The sequence below is a fragment of the Trichomycterus rosablanca genome, chromosome 11, assembly GCF_030014385.1.
Source record: "Trichomycterus rosablanca isolate fTriRos1 chromosome 11, fTriRos1.hap1, whole genome shotgun sequence".
Taxonomy (NCBI): Eukaryota; Metazoa; Chordata; class Actinopteri; order Siluriformes; family Trichomycteridae; genus Trichomycterus; species Trichomycterus rosablanca.
Window position 1 is genome coordinate 25131021 of NC_085998.1, and position 17168 is coordinate 25148188.

General features: G+C 41.2%; 1 protein-coding gene across 1 annotated transcript in view; it reads left to right on the forward strand.

Annotated features, from left to right (window-relative positions):
• Positions 1-17168, forward strand: part of reln (reelin) — a 360462-nt gene that overhangs the window by 235175 nt on the left and 108119 nt on the right. Inside the window, exons 39-40 of the mRNA XM_063004091.1 lie at positions 12077-12245; positions 12354-12456. Of these exons, the coding sequence (XP_062860161.1) occupies positions 12077-12245; positions 12354-12456 (272 nt within the window). The remainder of the gene's footprint in view (positions 1-12076; positions 12246-12353; positions 12457-17168) is intronic.

Here is a 17168-nt window from a genome sequence, read left to right on the forward strand (position 1 = left end):
TCCAGATTCCATCCCTTTCTACTGCTCCCCTTGCTAACCACTGGTTTTTCTCATAGGCACCACTGTTCTGTTGCATCTCACGCATGTTATCAAGTGATAAGTCAGGTACTCTTATGTCAGCCCTTACGGTCATTTGTACAGTGTAACCTCCTGCCTTTTTAGCTGCAGCGTCTGCTGCGTTGTTTCCCAGTCCCTCCAAGTCACTTATCTTAGAGTGCCCTTTGCACTTAATTACCGCTACTAGTTTGGGCAACAGAGCAGCACTTAATAAAGCTTTTAGGGCTTCTGCATGTTTCACAGGAGTGTTTTGAGAGGTCACAAATCCTCTCCTCATCCACTGCGGTCCATCCACATGGACTGCGCAGTGGGCATAAGCAGAGTCTGTGTAAACGTTTAGGACCTTGTCCTTTCCTAATTCTAGGGCTTTTGTAAGTGCTACTATCTCAGCAAGTTGGGCTGATGCTGGCTGGGGTATGATTTCTGCTACCCTAGTGACAAAGCCTTTCCCCTGTTGTTCGACTACAGCAAATGAGGCTACATTTCCCTCTTCTCCTCTATAGCAACAACCATCACAAAAAAGTACCAGTTCAGAATTTTCAAAAGGGTCACTACCCAGGTCTTCCCTGAGTCTCAGGTCCCTCTGGGCCACAAACTCACAGTCATGTGGTTCCAAATCAGTGTGCGGTAATTGTTTTGCCATATTCACCGTATCTTTGTGTGTGAATGTGATGTGTGGTTGTGTCAGCATATCGCTGATCCTCATTTTCCTAGTTGGCGAAAGAGTGAATGCTGTAGAAGTAAGAAAGGCAACAACACCATGGTTTGTGTTGATCACTAGAGGGTGACACATAACTAAATGAGCAGTTTTGTCAACAGCCTTGGCTAAGGCCGCAATTTGTCTAGTGCAATGTGTTTGGCCCTGTTCCATTACATCTAGTTTTGAGCTGTAGTACATGAGAATCTGTCTATTACTTTCCCTCCCCCCTTTCTGAAAGAGAACGGCATTTACAATACCGTTCCTTTCAGAAACATCTAGGAAAAAGGGTTTTTCATAGTCTGGGGCCTGTAAATGTTCAGCATGCGCCAAGGCTTGCTTTAAGTCAATGAAGGCTCTTTCGGCGTCAATGGTCCAGATTAGTTTTGCTTTAAGGTTCCTGTGGCCCACCATGGCCAAGCAATCCCTGAGGGGTTGCGTCAAACCCACATAATCAAAAATGAAATGACGGCTGTAGCCCGTTAACCCTAGGAACGCCAGTAGATCCTGAACTGTACCGGGTTTACCATGATGCAGGATGGACTGACGTTGTGTGGCAGTCAAAGTGTGACCAGTGGCCGACGTCCCAAGAAAATCACCACTGGTCTAGCAACTTGCAATTTATCCTGTTTCACCTTGTATCCAAGGTTAGCCAGCAGCGTGAGCAAGGAAACTGTGGCTGCTAGACAGGTGTCTGCATCAGGGGCTGCTAACAGTAAGTCGTCAACATACTGGACTAACACCGTATTGTCAGGTAAGATTAAGCTGGACAAATCAGCTTTAAGGGCACTATTGAACAGACCTGGGCTGTCCTTGTAACCTTGTGGCAATCTGTTATATGTATACTTCTGCCCCTCATATGTGAAAGAGAAGATGTCTTGACTGGAACTGGCCAATGGGAGGCAAAAAAATGCATTTGCCAAATCGATAACAGTGAAATAACAATGTTCAGGGGTCAGATTTTGCAAAGTCAGGTAAGGATCTGGGACAGGGATATTTTCAGTGACAGTAGCTTTGTTAATTTCCCTTAAGTCGTGCACCATACGCCATCCTTTTCCTTCTCCTTTGGAGACAGGTAGGATCGGGGTGTTCCAATCAGAATTAGAATGTCTGAGAACACCGGCTAACAATAGTCCGGCTATGGTGTCTTTTATGCCTAGGGACTGTTCATATTTCAAAGGATACTGAGGTTTCCACACAGGGAACACTTCAGGTTTTAGGCGTACTGTAATGGAGTGATGAGTGACGAGACCTACGTCAAATGGATCAATGGTCCAAATGTTAGGTGGAACTTTAATTAGGTAACTTTGTCAGTTCGTGGTTGGTGTGTTCTCTACCATGATGTCTGGACAGCATTTGTTCCTCCAACAACGCTTTGTCATTGGATTGGTTGTCAATTTTCCAGTAAAAGCCGTCCAATGACCTACTTAGACAGGGAATTTCAGTAGGAACATATGTTTTGGTCATGGCTTCCTTGACCATTGGGCCCAACGACCTAGCCTCATATCCTTTTCCTATGGCTAGTGTAATTTAGGGAACAGTTGGGTGGCCAGTAGTTTCCACAAACCAGGTCAGTTGGTCTGGGTTGAGAGAGACAAATGCGGCCACTCCAGCTGCTCCTACATACAGGTCTGTTATTTTCAATTGTTCTACGCGACCCTCCTTTTTCTCCTCCCATGCTTGCTGATATTGTTCGTCAGGGGATCGCGAATAATTGTAGGTACAATGTAATGGATCAATGGTAGGGGAGTAGGCCCCAATGGACAGGATCCAAGGCTTCCAAAACTGATAAGTACGCAAAAGACATGGTGTGTCCGGCCCATCGGTCAACAGTCTGGACCAATAGACAGTAGCATTAGGTATCGTGTTGTCTGGTGTCTGGGTGTTAGACATGAACAAAATCTGGCCAGTATTGGGAGGACGATGTCCTGCTAAGCACAAGTTCAGGCCTTGATCTGTACAGTAAATAGTGTCACCTATTTTAGTCAACAAATCACGGCCCAACAAATTGACAGGGCATTTTGGAGCAAATAGGAAAGAGTGAGTTAGGGTCTGATTCCCAATGGCTTTGTGTAATTTTGAGTTTAAATTTTCCCTGAATATCCGATTGTGTTAGGAGTCTTGTCTGTCAGTGGTGGTTGCCAGCCCCCTGCACCCGTAAGACAGGATGCAGTGGCACCAGTGTCCACCAACAACTGAACAAGGCGACCCTCCACATGGCAGGTGACCAATGGTTCTTTTTCAAAAGCTTTTACACCTGGTGTTGGATACCCTGGGCCCCATCAATATGAATCACCATAGACCCCACCCTGTTCTGGCAGGACTGGGGCCTGGTAGGTCACTCCAGGTGCTAAACCAGGATTTGGGACATGACCTTGGGCAGTAGGCTGAGTTATAGCGTATCTCGGGGCACCCTGCAGCTGAGCAGTAGGAAAGCCTGCAGCCTGCTGGCGTCCTAGTGCTGGCTGGGGGACAGCCATAATTCCTGGTTGTTTTTGGGTGTACTGGTTCGGGCAGCTTTTGGAGAAATGGCCTGGTTGACCACAGGCATAACAATAATGTTCCCTTCTAGGCTTCCTTCCATTAAATCTCCCTCGCCCACGGTTGGGTTGGGCCCTATACCCCTGGTTTTGATCACTCGGGTAAGTGGGCTGGTATGCACCTGTCAGATATGCTGTTAGATAAGCTACTTCAGTCGCAGGTCTGGGCTGTACTGGAATAATCGTCTGTAGCTGAGATTGAGGGGCATACTGGGGAGGTGGGTTTTGGGGTTGCAAGGCAACCAACTGTTTTTTATCTCGTTTATCCTGAGTAGCAAGTTTATCTTTTTCAGCGACTTCAAGTTTAAGCAGACGTCTTGAGAGGACGTCCAGCTCATCCTTTTGTTGCTGTTGGGCTTCCCTATATCGACGCACATAATGGGCCAGAGTAGCTGTCCATTTTCCATCCTCCATGTCAGCCAAGTCAATGACATCCTCTAATTTGGACTGTAATTCTTTAGGTAGCCCCCTTAATACTTGTGCCCTGTATAACAATGTGGTAGCGTCAGTCCTGTCATGTCTTTCACCTGTGTTCTCTAACCACTGCTCTGCACTCCTTTTCAGGTACACATGAATGTCTTCAGAGTCCTCTAATTTCAGGGATGATAAATTTGTCAAGTTTCGAGTAGTTGGATACAAGGAACGTATGGAATCCCACAGGGAGTTCCTAATGCTATTAAGGGACTGGTCAGATGTCAATTTATCAGTATTGGACAAATGTTCAACTTGAGCCAGCTTATGTTTTCCTTCAATACATACCAGAAGAGCTCTGATATCACCCAAACACAGAGCATCGCCAGCTGTGAACTTTTCAAGTGGTGTAATCCAATTTTGTCCACCCTTATGTAAAGGGGGCAAATTTATTCACTAGCCCCTCCATATCCCTGTGACTCCAGGGGACATATTCAACCCCGGAGTGAGTGGTAACCAACGGGAACTGCCCAATTTTTGACTGGGCCTTAGACCGAGTGTTCGCAGCTGGAGGGTCAAATTCCAGCTCGATCAATGGTCCAGTGGCAGGGGCAAAATTAGAAACAGGTCCTTTAACTACAAGGTCCATTCCTGTTATTGTTACACTTTGAGTGCGCTCATGAATACCATGACGGGAGGCCAGAGCTTCTGGTCTGTTAGGTACTTCACTACCACCACTTGACATGCTACTTTCGTCATCAGTGTCGCTGGTGCAACTTTTAAGCTGTCCTCTGTCTATATTTTGGTGTTCGGGCATGCCTGTAGGGCTATGACGCATGTCTTGGGGGAAAGGATCAGGCCTAGTGCCATGGATGGCAGACATTGGGGTGGATTTTGCATTTGGTGATTGGTAATTGCACTCAGGGTGGCCTGGTCTTCCAGACCTGTCTATTTCAGTCAAAACTATGTGTTTTAGACGGTCTATGTTTGCAGCTTGTTCTGTAACCAACAGGGTCAGTCCATCAATTTGGCGTTGTTGATCAGTCTCTCCCTTAAACGTTACATCCAATTCACCCACTTCTACGCCCAATACACCACTATTTACTTGTAAAACTGGGGCTTGTACGCTTAGCTCAGGAGCAGTTACAATAGGAGAGATGGGGGCCGGTAAGCCTGGTAGTAGTTGATCAAAACAGTGAACTGCTTCGTTATAAGCGGGAGGTCTCGCTTGTTCAGCCAATATTGGATAGATTTTACGAATTATTGGGAGTAAGGGATCAAAAACATGATTTCCAGGGCAGGTTTCTTCCTTTGTTTTTTTCAGGAGTAGGCATATTCTCTGCCCTGACAGTAGGTGTGATTGATGGGACTTTCGGAGATTCAGTGTCTATGTTCTCCTCAGGGGGGCCATTCATTTTTACAGTGACGGCCTTCATGTGTAGGAGTAAATCAGTGGCACTTGCCAAACGATCATTGGCTTTGTCCAGTGCACTTTTTAATAAACCAAATCTGTTCTCCTCCCCTTTGCCACTGAGCTAAAGCGAGGCTTTGATTCCCTTTTTCCACAGAAAGTATACGCTTTCTGTCTTCCCCAGTAGGGGCGGGATTTGAGTCTGCCGGATACAAATTCTTATCCTGCCACTCGAGGAGCAATTTTTCACCCTTTTTGATTTTGAATTTTCTAACCTTTGCAATACTAGTAGTTTCAATTCTACTGAGAATACATGCCTTCAGTTTTCCAGCTGTATCTACTTCTTTTTCAGTAGAATTTGCCATAATTTAAGTTTGTCAGTAGATTCAAACCATATAATACAAATACAATTTAATACCACCCCGTCCAGAAAAGAGAACCCAAGTCCCTCCTTGTTAGACCTTAATTTACCTCCCAAACGGCCAAGCTTCTACCACTAGGGCGGGCAGTTATTGAGATTTAAATGGTCCGATCAAGGAGACCCTTCTATCCGCTTGTTAAGTGGTGACGTATCGACCTTATGATACGTCACATCCGGGTCCAAGTTGGCCGAGTCCCTCGTATTTTCAATATGCCACAGTGCTGTGTGCCGTACTGCTTCAACAGGTCCGAGTGGGAAAAAAAAACTACCCAACTGTCTTTTTACCGCTTTCCTTGCGATTAGATGTCATGAAGTAATATTTTTGTTCAAAATTCAATGTAAAAAGGTAAACTGTCATTGTATATTCATTACACGTGTTTCAAGCTTTTTTATTTTATTTCATATAATAATGTGAGATTCTGGATTTTTACTATATAAGCTATAAGCTATACTGATTAAAAGTAAAACCAAAGAGTTAGAAATGTCAGTTTTCATGTAATGAATTAAAAATATGACCGCTTACCTCTTGATGAGGTGACATGAAATGAAATAATGACATGAACTTATGATATTCAGATTACCTGAAGTGCACTAGTGTACTGCACATCTTGTCTTATTTGTATCTTAATGTATGTTTCTAATATAGATAGATAGATAGATAGATAGATAGATAGATAGATAGATAGATAGATAAGATAGATAAGATAGATAAGATAGATAGATAGATATGTATATAATAAGACCTTTTCTCGTCCAGACAGCTATTGAGAAGGACTAGATATTTATGACTCGGGTAATGTTTGTAAATCCAATTTCCAACGACAGCAACACGAGTTCCTTAAGTTTTCCACAAACAGAATTTATTTTAACTTTCTTCTTACATTGACTTATCCGTTAATCCAAGTTTCTTATAAAAACTCACTATGTTCGCAATTGGCGTATAACAAACAAAACTACGATCATAAATCTGTTGCTCCACGTCCTCTTTCTTTCCGTATATTTGATAAATATTGTCAGTATATAGAGTCAGAACAATTCTGCCCCCCGCAGGCTCCACCGAAGAGGACTAATGAATAACAGCATACACTGATTACCAGGAAAAATCATCAATAGCTGAAATACCAAGTCACCTCAAATAAGTATTCTTTAACCAAAGAGAAAATATTTATGACAATAAACATAGATCATTACAATTAGTGCAATATGGATCTTACAATATATATATAAAAAGGTTCACAGGTTTAGCCATAGTTGTTTGCGTTTGCGATTAGGTTCGTTTGGCCCCGGAAATGACGCGTGACGTCACACTTAACAAGCGAATTAGGTTCACAATACTATACCACCCTTATATTCCTAATTTTCTGGCCAGTTCTATTAACCCTTCTGTATCATTAGAGACAGAGACACCAGAAAATATGCATATATTCTAAATACATTCACAACACATTCCCATGACAAAAATGATCAAAGCAATAACAGTAATTACAGTAATCCACATTCTAATTGCTTCAATCAATAAATGAAAAAATAAAACTTGCATGTATTTCTACAAGACAAACTCACAAATATCAATGAAAATCTATGACAGGACTCAATCCTCTACTGTCACTTGGGAAGAGTCAATCCTCGATTCCCTTACAGAAATAATAAAACCGGAGTCAATCCTCTACTGTCACTTGGGAAGAGTCAATCCTCAATTCCCTTACAATACTTTTACCAATTTCTATAGGACAATTTTGTACTTAAAATGATACACAATAATTTAAAGACACTTACTGAATCAGAAGAATTCACACACTCACAACTACTTTATCCTATATAATCCTATCCAGAAATTCAATTTTATAGGTTTTCTGCTTACCTTTTTAATTGACCGGCCTTGTAAGTGTGCAATTTCCTCCAACTCAAGGTCTGAGAACTCCTGGTTCCTTTTCCCAGATCACGTCGAGGGTCACCAAATTGCTGATTTTTTGTTCTTTTATCCAGGAAAGAAGGACGAATACTAATTAGTTAAGAATGACGATTTATTAAGAATTCAAACACAAATTGGTAAAAGTAATTACTGAGCTCAGGACACACAAACACACAGACAGCTGCATGCAGAAGTGTGTCTATCTATGGCATGTGTAGCCTTTTTATTAAGAAAAAGAGGAAGTGAGTGTTGTCTTCTTCTTGACCACTCAAAGTCATATCTTGATGCCGTTAGCTTCACAGTTCATAAAGAGGAACAGGGAAACATCTGTGCTGTGGTTACTCCATCTTGGTGTTCCTCAACTGTCAACAGCTGTCTGGAACACAACACTTGCATGCAAAACCATTTCAAAACCCCCTACTCCTATACATTCAGTTTCTCTAAACTCAGAGGATCGGGTCTAACACAGCAGAAATGCAAGGCTAGTGATTTCCTGTTCAACTGTCTCTCACACTCTCTACATAGTCAGAACAGGAAACACCTGGATGTACTTCCTTATTTTTCAGCTCATTTCTCAGAAGATTAGGTTGCTTAAAGTTCAGTTCCTTTTTAACACACACATTTTAAATGGTAACTCAGCATTTACAGGGCCTTTAACAAAACAGATAAAACATTTATATTCCAGTATAATTAATACAGAACTTTAATACTCAATAATAACCAACAACCAAGCCATGTTTCAGTGAAAATTAAAACACAACAGTCCCTGTACTCACATTGGGTAGTTCGTTGAAGTCTGATACAGTCCAGTTAATTCTCCAGAGAGCATGCATTTGCGAGGAATAACGATGGTAGAGCCGGCCGGCTTGGGTTAGCTTTTAGCCTAGCACGGACCCCGGCTCGCTTTCCACGCTTCTGCTTCCTCGAGCACCGCTTGCGGCGCCCCCTCCCCCGGTCACCTGCTTCAGGTAACACCGAGGACTGCAGGCCTGGTTTGCGAAGTAGGCAGAGTTCATGCAGAGTTCGCAGCAGATCATCCTGCAGGTTGGTTTCTGACTGTTTTCTCAATTGTAGCAGTGTTTGGCGGTTGTAAACTGAGTCAAGTGGTTTCCATACGTTTATAACCAAAACTGTCCTAAACAAACTTACAAACTTTTCCTGAAAACAACAAAAAAAACCTTTTTTCGACCCCATAGCGGCCACTGCGTGTTAACGCGCCGCCATCTTGGATCTTTTTATGTGAACACGGAACAGGACTAGACAAACTAGAATTCATGGAACCTGACTTGGAGACATGACGGACTTGGACAGACGGACATGGACCTAACCGAACTGGCAGGGGATGGACGTATACCTGAGCACCCGGAACTGGAGCCGGCGAACAAACAGATGAAACCCTGGAGCCTATGGGGTCATTACAAGAAACAGGCAAAACAGACGGAAACATCGCCGGAACAGAAGCCAGCGGAGAGACATAGGGAGCCCTTGAGCCTTTGGGGTCATTACAGGGAACAGGACTAACCACAAGATCCTGACTGGCTCCTAACATAGACTTGGGACACTCACAAGCATTTTTAGCGGGCACTGGCACACGGATCACATCGGCAGTGGGTACTGGGGATATCTTAATGTCCCCAGCCGGCACTGGATGCCGGGCATAAGCTGCAGTGGGCGCTTTGCTGTGTGGAGCGTCTCCAATGGGTACGGGAGGTTGGGTAAACCACCCTACAGCAAACCCGTACGGGTTTCTTCCTGGAAACTTGGCTCTCATGAGGCCCTCAAACACCTCAACCGAGTTCAGCTCAGCTCCCCTGTCAGACCACAGCTGCCTATCCCATTCACGAGCAGCACCCCTCAGCCGAGACATCATGAACAGTACCTTGTCTGATTCAGCTGGCTGGGGGTCCAGAAGGTTCTACAGGTAGAGCTGGCTCTGTAGAAGGAAGCCGTCGAAACTCGAGTCACTTACATCATAAGGAGCCGGTCTACTAAGCGGGAAGGTCTGAGGAAACCTCATAGAGCCAAATTCGGGGACCACCTGAACGAAAAACATCTCGCTGTGTCCTAATTAGTTGGAGACAAAGGACGAGACAAAGTGGCGGACACACGCAGAGATGTACATGAACAAAGGATTTATTACTAAAAAGACAAGAAAAACTAGGCAAACATGACAAACTTAGGCTAACATGGCAAACTTAGGCTAACATGGCAAAACTAGGCAAACATGGCAAACAGAAACGAAACATACCAAGGAACATGGCTAGTCACAAGAGCTAGAAACAGGGCTAGTCACAAGAGCTAGGAACAGGGCTAGTCACAAGAGCTAGAAACAGGGCTAGTCACAAGAGCTAGAAACAGGGCTAGTCACAAGAGCTAGGAACAGGGCTAGTCACAAGAGCTAGGAACATGGCTAGTAACAAGAGCTAGGAACATGGCTAGTAACAAGAGCTAGGAACATGGCTAGTAACAAGAGCTAGGAACATGGCTAGTAACAAGAGCTAGGAACATGGCTAGTAACATGAGCTAGAAACATGACTTAGTAGCAAGAGCTAGGAACATGGCTAGTAACATGAGCTAGAAACATGACGTAACAAGAGCTAGAAACATGGCTGGTAACAAGAGCTAGAAACATGGCTAGTAACATGAGCTAGAAACATGGCTGGTAACAAGAGCTAGAAACATGGCTGGTAACAAGAGCTAGAAACATGACTAGTAACATGAGCTAGAAACATGATGTAACAAGAGCTAGAAACATGGCTGGTAACAAGAGCTAGAAACATGTCTGGTAACAAGAGCTAGAAACATGGCTGGTAACAAGAGCTAGAAACATGATGTAACAAGAGCTAGAAACATGGCTGGTAACAAGAGCTAGAAACATGGCTGGTAACAAGAGCTAGAAACATGAGCTAGAAACATGAGCTAGAAACATGAGCTAGAAACATGAGCTAGAAACATGAGCTAGAAACATGAGCTAGAAACATGACTTAGTAGCAAGAGCTAGAAATATGACTTAGTAGCAAGAACTAGAAACATGACATAACGAGCCAAAATAGTTCCCAAAGTCTGAACAGAAGCTGCCTCCTTAAATGTCCCAGGCTTCTCCTCCCAGACAAGGTGCAGCTGCCAGCAATTAGCAGCCAGGGACCAATCCTGAGGCTTGAGGCTCAGAGCTCTCTCCGACTGAGTGTGCTCACGGAGAGGGGGCGTGGCACATAGGAGCACAGTGTTACAGATGACCTGATGAAAAAAACACACGAAGGGTCAACTGCAATATGCCTAAAGGATTTCTGCCTGCAAAGTTCTGCAACACAGTTCTATAGTGTGACAAATGGAAACTATAACTGTTTGGCCATATGGATCAGTGGTTTGTTTGCTGCAAGAAAAGCAAGGTGACTAGAAGCTAATGACTAGATGAATACTGTTGCCACACTCAAGCATGGACGTGGATCAGTGATGTGGAGATGTTTTTCTGCTGCAGCAACTAGCTATCTTGACCATGTGGCTGGCATCATGGATTCACTGAAATAGCAAGGAATTTTAAGAAGGAATGTTATAAACCTTCCGGCAAGACAACTAAACTGTGCCAATTTAGGTATGCAAAACAGAATGATCTGCTGTGGCGACCCCTAATATGAGTGCAAATATTAGCAAATGTTAAAAAAGGAAATATTACCTGAAGCAAATGTGTTTGTGACAATCAACATAAAGGCTTTGTTTTCAATATATACACTATATGGCCAAATGTATTGAGACAGTTGCTAATTATTTAATTTAGTTGTTTCAGCCACACCCACTTTAAATGGTGTTTAATATAAGTGATATAAAATGTTTTTTAACTTTGTGGTAACATTTTAGGAAAGGCCCCTTATGTAAAAGCATACCTGTGTTCCCCTGCACAAAGCAATTTCTATAAAGACATGGCTTGATGTGGCCTGCACAAAACCTGACCTTAATCCCACTGATCACTATTGGTATGACTACAAAAAATATAAAATGTAACCCAAACAATCTGAGGCAAGATAATACAATCAAATCAATAAACATACTGTATGCTACTCACAAAAAGGAAATAAGAAATAAGCAGTAAAATTGATTTAATAATGTTTTGGTTATAAATACTCCAGTACCAACATTTTCAACGCTCATCACTGAAGTGCTGATACTTAAGACATCCAACACTTACTTATTTACAAAAAGCCTCCTCTCCTTTAACTTATTGTACAGCATTGTGTCCAGTCCATGGGTTCTTGCTTGCCAATTTCTAGTTCTGAGGTCCAAGTAACTTTCTTGTTGTTTATGCATTTTTTTTATTGTATTAATATTAGAATAGAATGCCTTTGTTATAAATACATATATGTGCACAGTACAGTGAAATGCTTCTTCCACCTACCCAACTTGTTTGGAAGAGTGCAGGGTCAGGGTTGCTCAAAGGCCCAACATTGGCTGCCTAGCAGAGCCGGAATTTGAATAACAATCTTCTGATTGACAGCCCAAAGCTCTACTTACTAGCCAATTACTGTCCATATCATTTATTATATTATCATTTATGTTACACCAATTAGGTTATTTATATTTAAAAAAAAAACTTCCTATTATTAAACGTATGTATTATATTTTTATTTTATAGGCAAAAAGGAAGAGGTGTGGGTAATTGATGATTTTATTATTGATGGAAGCTCTTCACACAAACCACCAATTATTTCAGAAGATTTTGAGGGTGGGCCTCTGGAATTAAACTGGATTTTCTACCCAGGAGGCAGTATTCGCTCTTACTGTCCAAACCAGAAAGCTGGACTGTGAGTAACATAATAATTCTACAGAAAATTCTTTAAAATGTGTTTATACGATTCTTTTTCTAGTTTGTTGGTATTTTCTAGTTTGTACCATATTTACTGTGGTTTCAGGAATGATGGGTTGGCCTTGGTATTTATGTCCAGTGAGCTGGGAGAGCACTCTCTCACTACTAGAGATATTGATGTTGATGAGAACACTATCTTCCAGTTTGAGGTATGATTTTGAGTTATACAAGCATGATACTAAAATTGAACATCCATGTACTCAGAATATGTATTCAGAATACAAATCTTAAGTATTTATATTGTCCAATATAAATTTTACAAAGACAGTATTTAAAACCTAGTTACTTTATAAGTATATACAGTTGCAATCAGAAATATTCAACCCCCTTACTTCAAAAGACATTATAGTGATATGGATGAAGGATAATAACAATAAATGACAAGAAACCTCATTAAACTACAAAAAGTATTTTTGAAAACTGAAGTTGACAACTTTGAAGTTCAAATGAAAAATGTAAATCTTTTAACACATGTGAATGTGCACTATTATTCAACCCCCAGCTTCAGTACTTTGTGGAGCATCCTTTAGCTTTTATAACTTCTAACAAACATTTTCGGTAAGTTGTGACAAGCTTCTTACACCTCTCGATTGGAATCTTTGCCCATTCTTCACGTTCAAAAGCCTCTAGCGCAGTGATGTTTTATGGCTTTCGTGCTGCAACTGCCTTCTTTAAACAGGGTATCTGCAGGTATTGGGAAATTAAATTTAAGACTTTTTAAGACTTTTTAATACCACTCTGAGACAAAAATTAAGACCACTGTCACAGTAACAAAGCAGCAAAAAGCACACATCAACATTATGTTTACAGACTTTATTGTAAGCATGCGGGTGCTGTATTTTCTGTTTAACCAATATTTAATGATTTAAACTTAAATGAACAGTTTTGTATAAACCAAAACCATTTATACTTATATTTTGTATAAACCAGAACCGTCTGTACACTGAAAACGGGGTCTCAGTTTTCTCTAATTTTTCAAATACATACACTATATTGCCAAAAGTATTCACTCACCCATCCAAATCATTGAATTCAGGTTCCAATCACTTTCATGGCCACAGGTGCATAAAACCAAGCACCTCGGCATGCAGACTGCATTTACAAACATTTGTGAAAGAATGGGTCGCTCTCAGGAGCTCAGTGAATTCCAGCGTGGTACCGTGTTGGGTGCCACCTGTGCAACAAGTCCAGTCATGAAATTTCCTCATTACTAAATATTCCACAGTCAACTGTCAGTGGTATAACAAAGTGGGATTGGGAACGACAGCAACTCGGGCCCCGAAGTGGTAGACCACGTAAAGTTACAGAGCGGGGTCGCCAAGTGCTGAGGCGACTGCATAAAAGTCTGGAACGCTCTGCTGTATAACTTGTAGCCAAACTGGGCTTACATTTCAAGCTTAAAAAACCCCAATTAGAAACACAAAAATAATTAAATTGCAGCATTTAGGGCAAGTTTGCATTCAAAAAAACACGTTCTCTGACTTCACTCGATTTCTCAGCTGGGGAATAATCTGTCCTGTTACATGTTAGCATAATTAAACAAGTTTATTTCTTAATTATTTGTCATTATACTAAGAGCACTGCTTATTTTCTGCATGTTCTATCTGTAGCTCCGGTACGGCCAAGAGCCGTTACTTTCTTTATTTCCTTTTGTTACTTAAAACAACACAGAATGTTAGGGCGATCTTCTCCACGGCACGGGCAGGCACTCCACAGGCAGAAGTGGTAAAATTGAAGAGCCGTTTTGGAGCAGAAAGAGCCGGCTCTTCTTGGTGAGCTGAGACCATGGCTGAGCCAAATGGCACACCAAAAAGAGCCGGAATTCGCATCACTCTTACACACAGGCGCAAGCAAGGAGCAGGCGGAGCAGTTTTCCTTTTAGGCTCTGCGACTTTTTTATTTCTCTAATAAGCGAACTATTTGGTCAGATAGCTATTCGTAGTGAAAGAAATACTGTTACGATTTCAAGCATTTTCAAGCACTTTACCCAAAATTCCAGCACTTTTCAAACCTGGAAAATACGACATTAAAATTCAAGCATTTTCAAGGATTTCAAGCACCCGTACAAACCCTGTAATTAACTTTTCACTTCCCCATGCCAGCAGTTGCGTTTAGCAAGTAATGAGCGTAAGGTTACCTCAAATTAGCGCCCCTCAGAACCATTAAGACTGCCGTTGGTTCCGCTTAGTTCAGTCCGCCGTTTAAACAGTTAAACAATTTGCCTACGAAATCTGGAAATTACGAGATACAATCCGCGAAAATAAAACCAAAATTATATTTACACTTTGTGGCATTTTTAAGACCAGTGGCAGATGAATTTAAGACTTTTTAAGACAAATTAAGGCCTTTTTTTTTAAGATAAACGAATTTAAGACTTTTTAAGGATCCGCGGACACCCTGTTAAATCCCACCAAAGATTTTCAATTGGATTTAAATCTGGTGACTGAGAAGGCCATTCCAGGATGTTCCAGGATCTTTTTCTCAACCAAGCTTTGGTTGACTTGGAGGTGTGCTTGGGATCATTGTCTTGCTGGAAAGTCCATTGATCACCAAGGTTTAATTAGTCAATCGAAGTCATCACATTCCTCTTTAAAATGGCCTGGTATTTCTGGGAATCCTTGATGTCAGGTACACGATCAAGATTGCCAGTTCCTACCGCAGAAAAAACCCCACATCATCAGTGACCCACCTCCATGCTTGAGTGTGGAGATGGTATTCTTCTGGTCATAAGCCTGGCCTTTTGCACGCCACACGTACCTCTTGTCCATATGTCCAAACAGTTCCAGTTTGGTTTCATCAGTCCATAGAACTGTCTCCCAAAACTCTGTAGTCTCATCCAAATTCCTCCTAGCATATTCTAGTCTACTTTTGATGTTCCCTGTGGTCAAGAGTGGAGTGCGTCTTGGAGTTCTGCCATGAAATCCTTGTTTATTCAGAGCACGTCTTATAGTTGCCACTGAAGCACTTGTTCCAGCCTTCATCAGGTGTCTTGCACTCACACTGGGGTTTTTCTTAGTTGTCCTGACTAAGTTGCTAAGGGCCCTTGATGAAAGTTTGGGTTTTCTTCCATGGCCAGGCAGGTTTGCAGCTGTTCCATAAGTTTTAAACTTCCTTATAATGCTCCCAATGGTCTCTCTTGGAATGTTAATTTTTTTGGAAATCTTCTTATACCCAAGGCCCTTTAGGTGTGATGAAATGATCTCCTCTCAGCTTTTGGGGAAGCTCCTTTGTCTTTCCCATGATTGCAACTGACCTTGAATACCTTCATGGGTGGGGTTTATATATGCATCACAGCTGAAGCAAATGAAGGATCATTATAGAGTTTCCAAAGGCTTAATTATGTTTCAACTCTACTTTAGGCCATAACAAACTGTCAGTCCATGACTGTATTCGATATAACCTTGTGAACTGATGAATCTTGTGTAATGAGTAACTACCGTTTCTGTCATGAATGTAACCAAAAGTGTAAAACATGACGTTAAAATCCTAATAAACAACAAACAAACAAACTGTCAGAAAGCTTTGAGAACAACAATATTATATAGGGGTTGAATAATTGAGACATGGCTATCTTAACAAAACATACTGTTACACACAAATACTTCCTCATGCATTTTCTGTGTTAAATGTATCTATCACTCAACTCATAAACAAGTCATCCAAAGCAGTATCTTGCTCTTCGAAAAAACTTGAATTGATAAATCCTTAAAATCTTAGGGGGGTTGAATATTTCTGATTGCAACTGTATATTTTATAATGCTTTACCACTTGGACAAAAAATATAGATAACATGGTTTAGCAACACATTTGCACAGTTTCTGTTGCATACATTTAAAAATATTTTATTCTTCACAATTTAATTTGACAAGCATAATACTAAAGTACATAATACTGAAGTATCCATGTACTCAGAATATTTATTCAGAATACAAATCTTAAGTATTTATATCGTCCAGTATAGATTTTACAAAGGCAAAACGTAGTCACTTTAGGTTATGTTGCCTCCTTTTAATTAACTTGTTGGAACTTATATAAGGTAATGACTGTTTGGTGCCATGAATAGTGGAACGATGAATCAATATGTCTCTTTTTTATTATTATTATTTAAAAATTATTATTATTTTATTTTGTTTTGATGATTTAACCATTCTTCAAAAACCGTCACAGCTCATAGAAAACCACACACGTACGTACATTTAAATCCAGTTGTGCCTTTTGATACATTTTGTATAAAATAACTAATACTTCAACCAGCTGTAAAGGGTGCAGCTGTGCGAAAGGATCAATAAAATGCTTTGGATTTTAGGACATGTATAATACATATTTTTATCTTTATAGCCTTTTAACAATGACAATTTTGCTAACTCTTGCCAATTGTAAAGGAGCGAGTGGGGGATGCAATACATTTATTTAAATGCCATAAAATGCAATAAAAACAAAAATCTGTAATTTGGTCATTCTCTTGAACCTTAATTTACCTGACAAAAGTACAGAGAAAAGATTTCCCAAGTTTCTACTGACCAACATGATTATATTTTGTAAATTTAAACAAATTTAGAATTTGATGAAAATAGTTGGGACAGGACAAATGAAAAGTGAAAAGTTTATATAATATTTAAATGAAGCCATTTTGAAAGATTTAACAGTAGGCAGATGAATTGGTAGCAGATAAGGGTATAATAATTCATCTAGGTGGATTCTTGAATTCAGGCACGGGTGGCACAGTGGTCTCAGAAGTGCTTATGGCCAGCTGAGCATCTGTGGGGCATAGCCGGAGCCCTGCAATGGACAATCGCGCTGTCTAGGGTATTTCTACCTTGTGTTTCTCTGTGGAACCAGACCTGCCATGACTATGACCAGG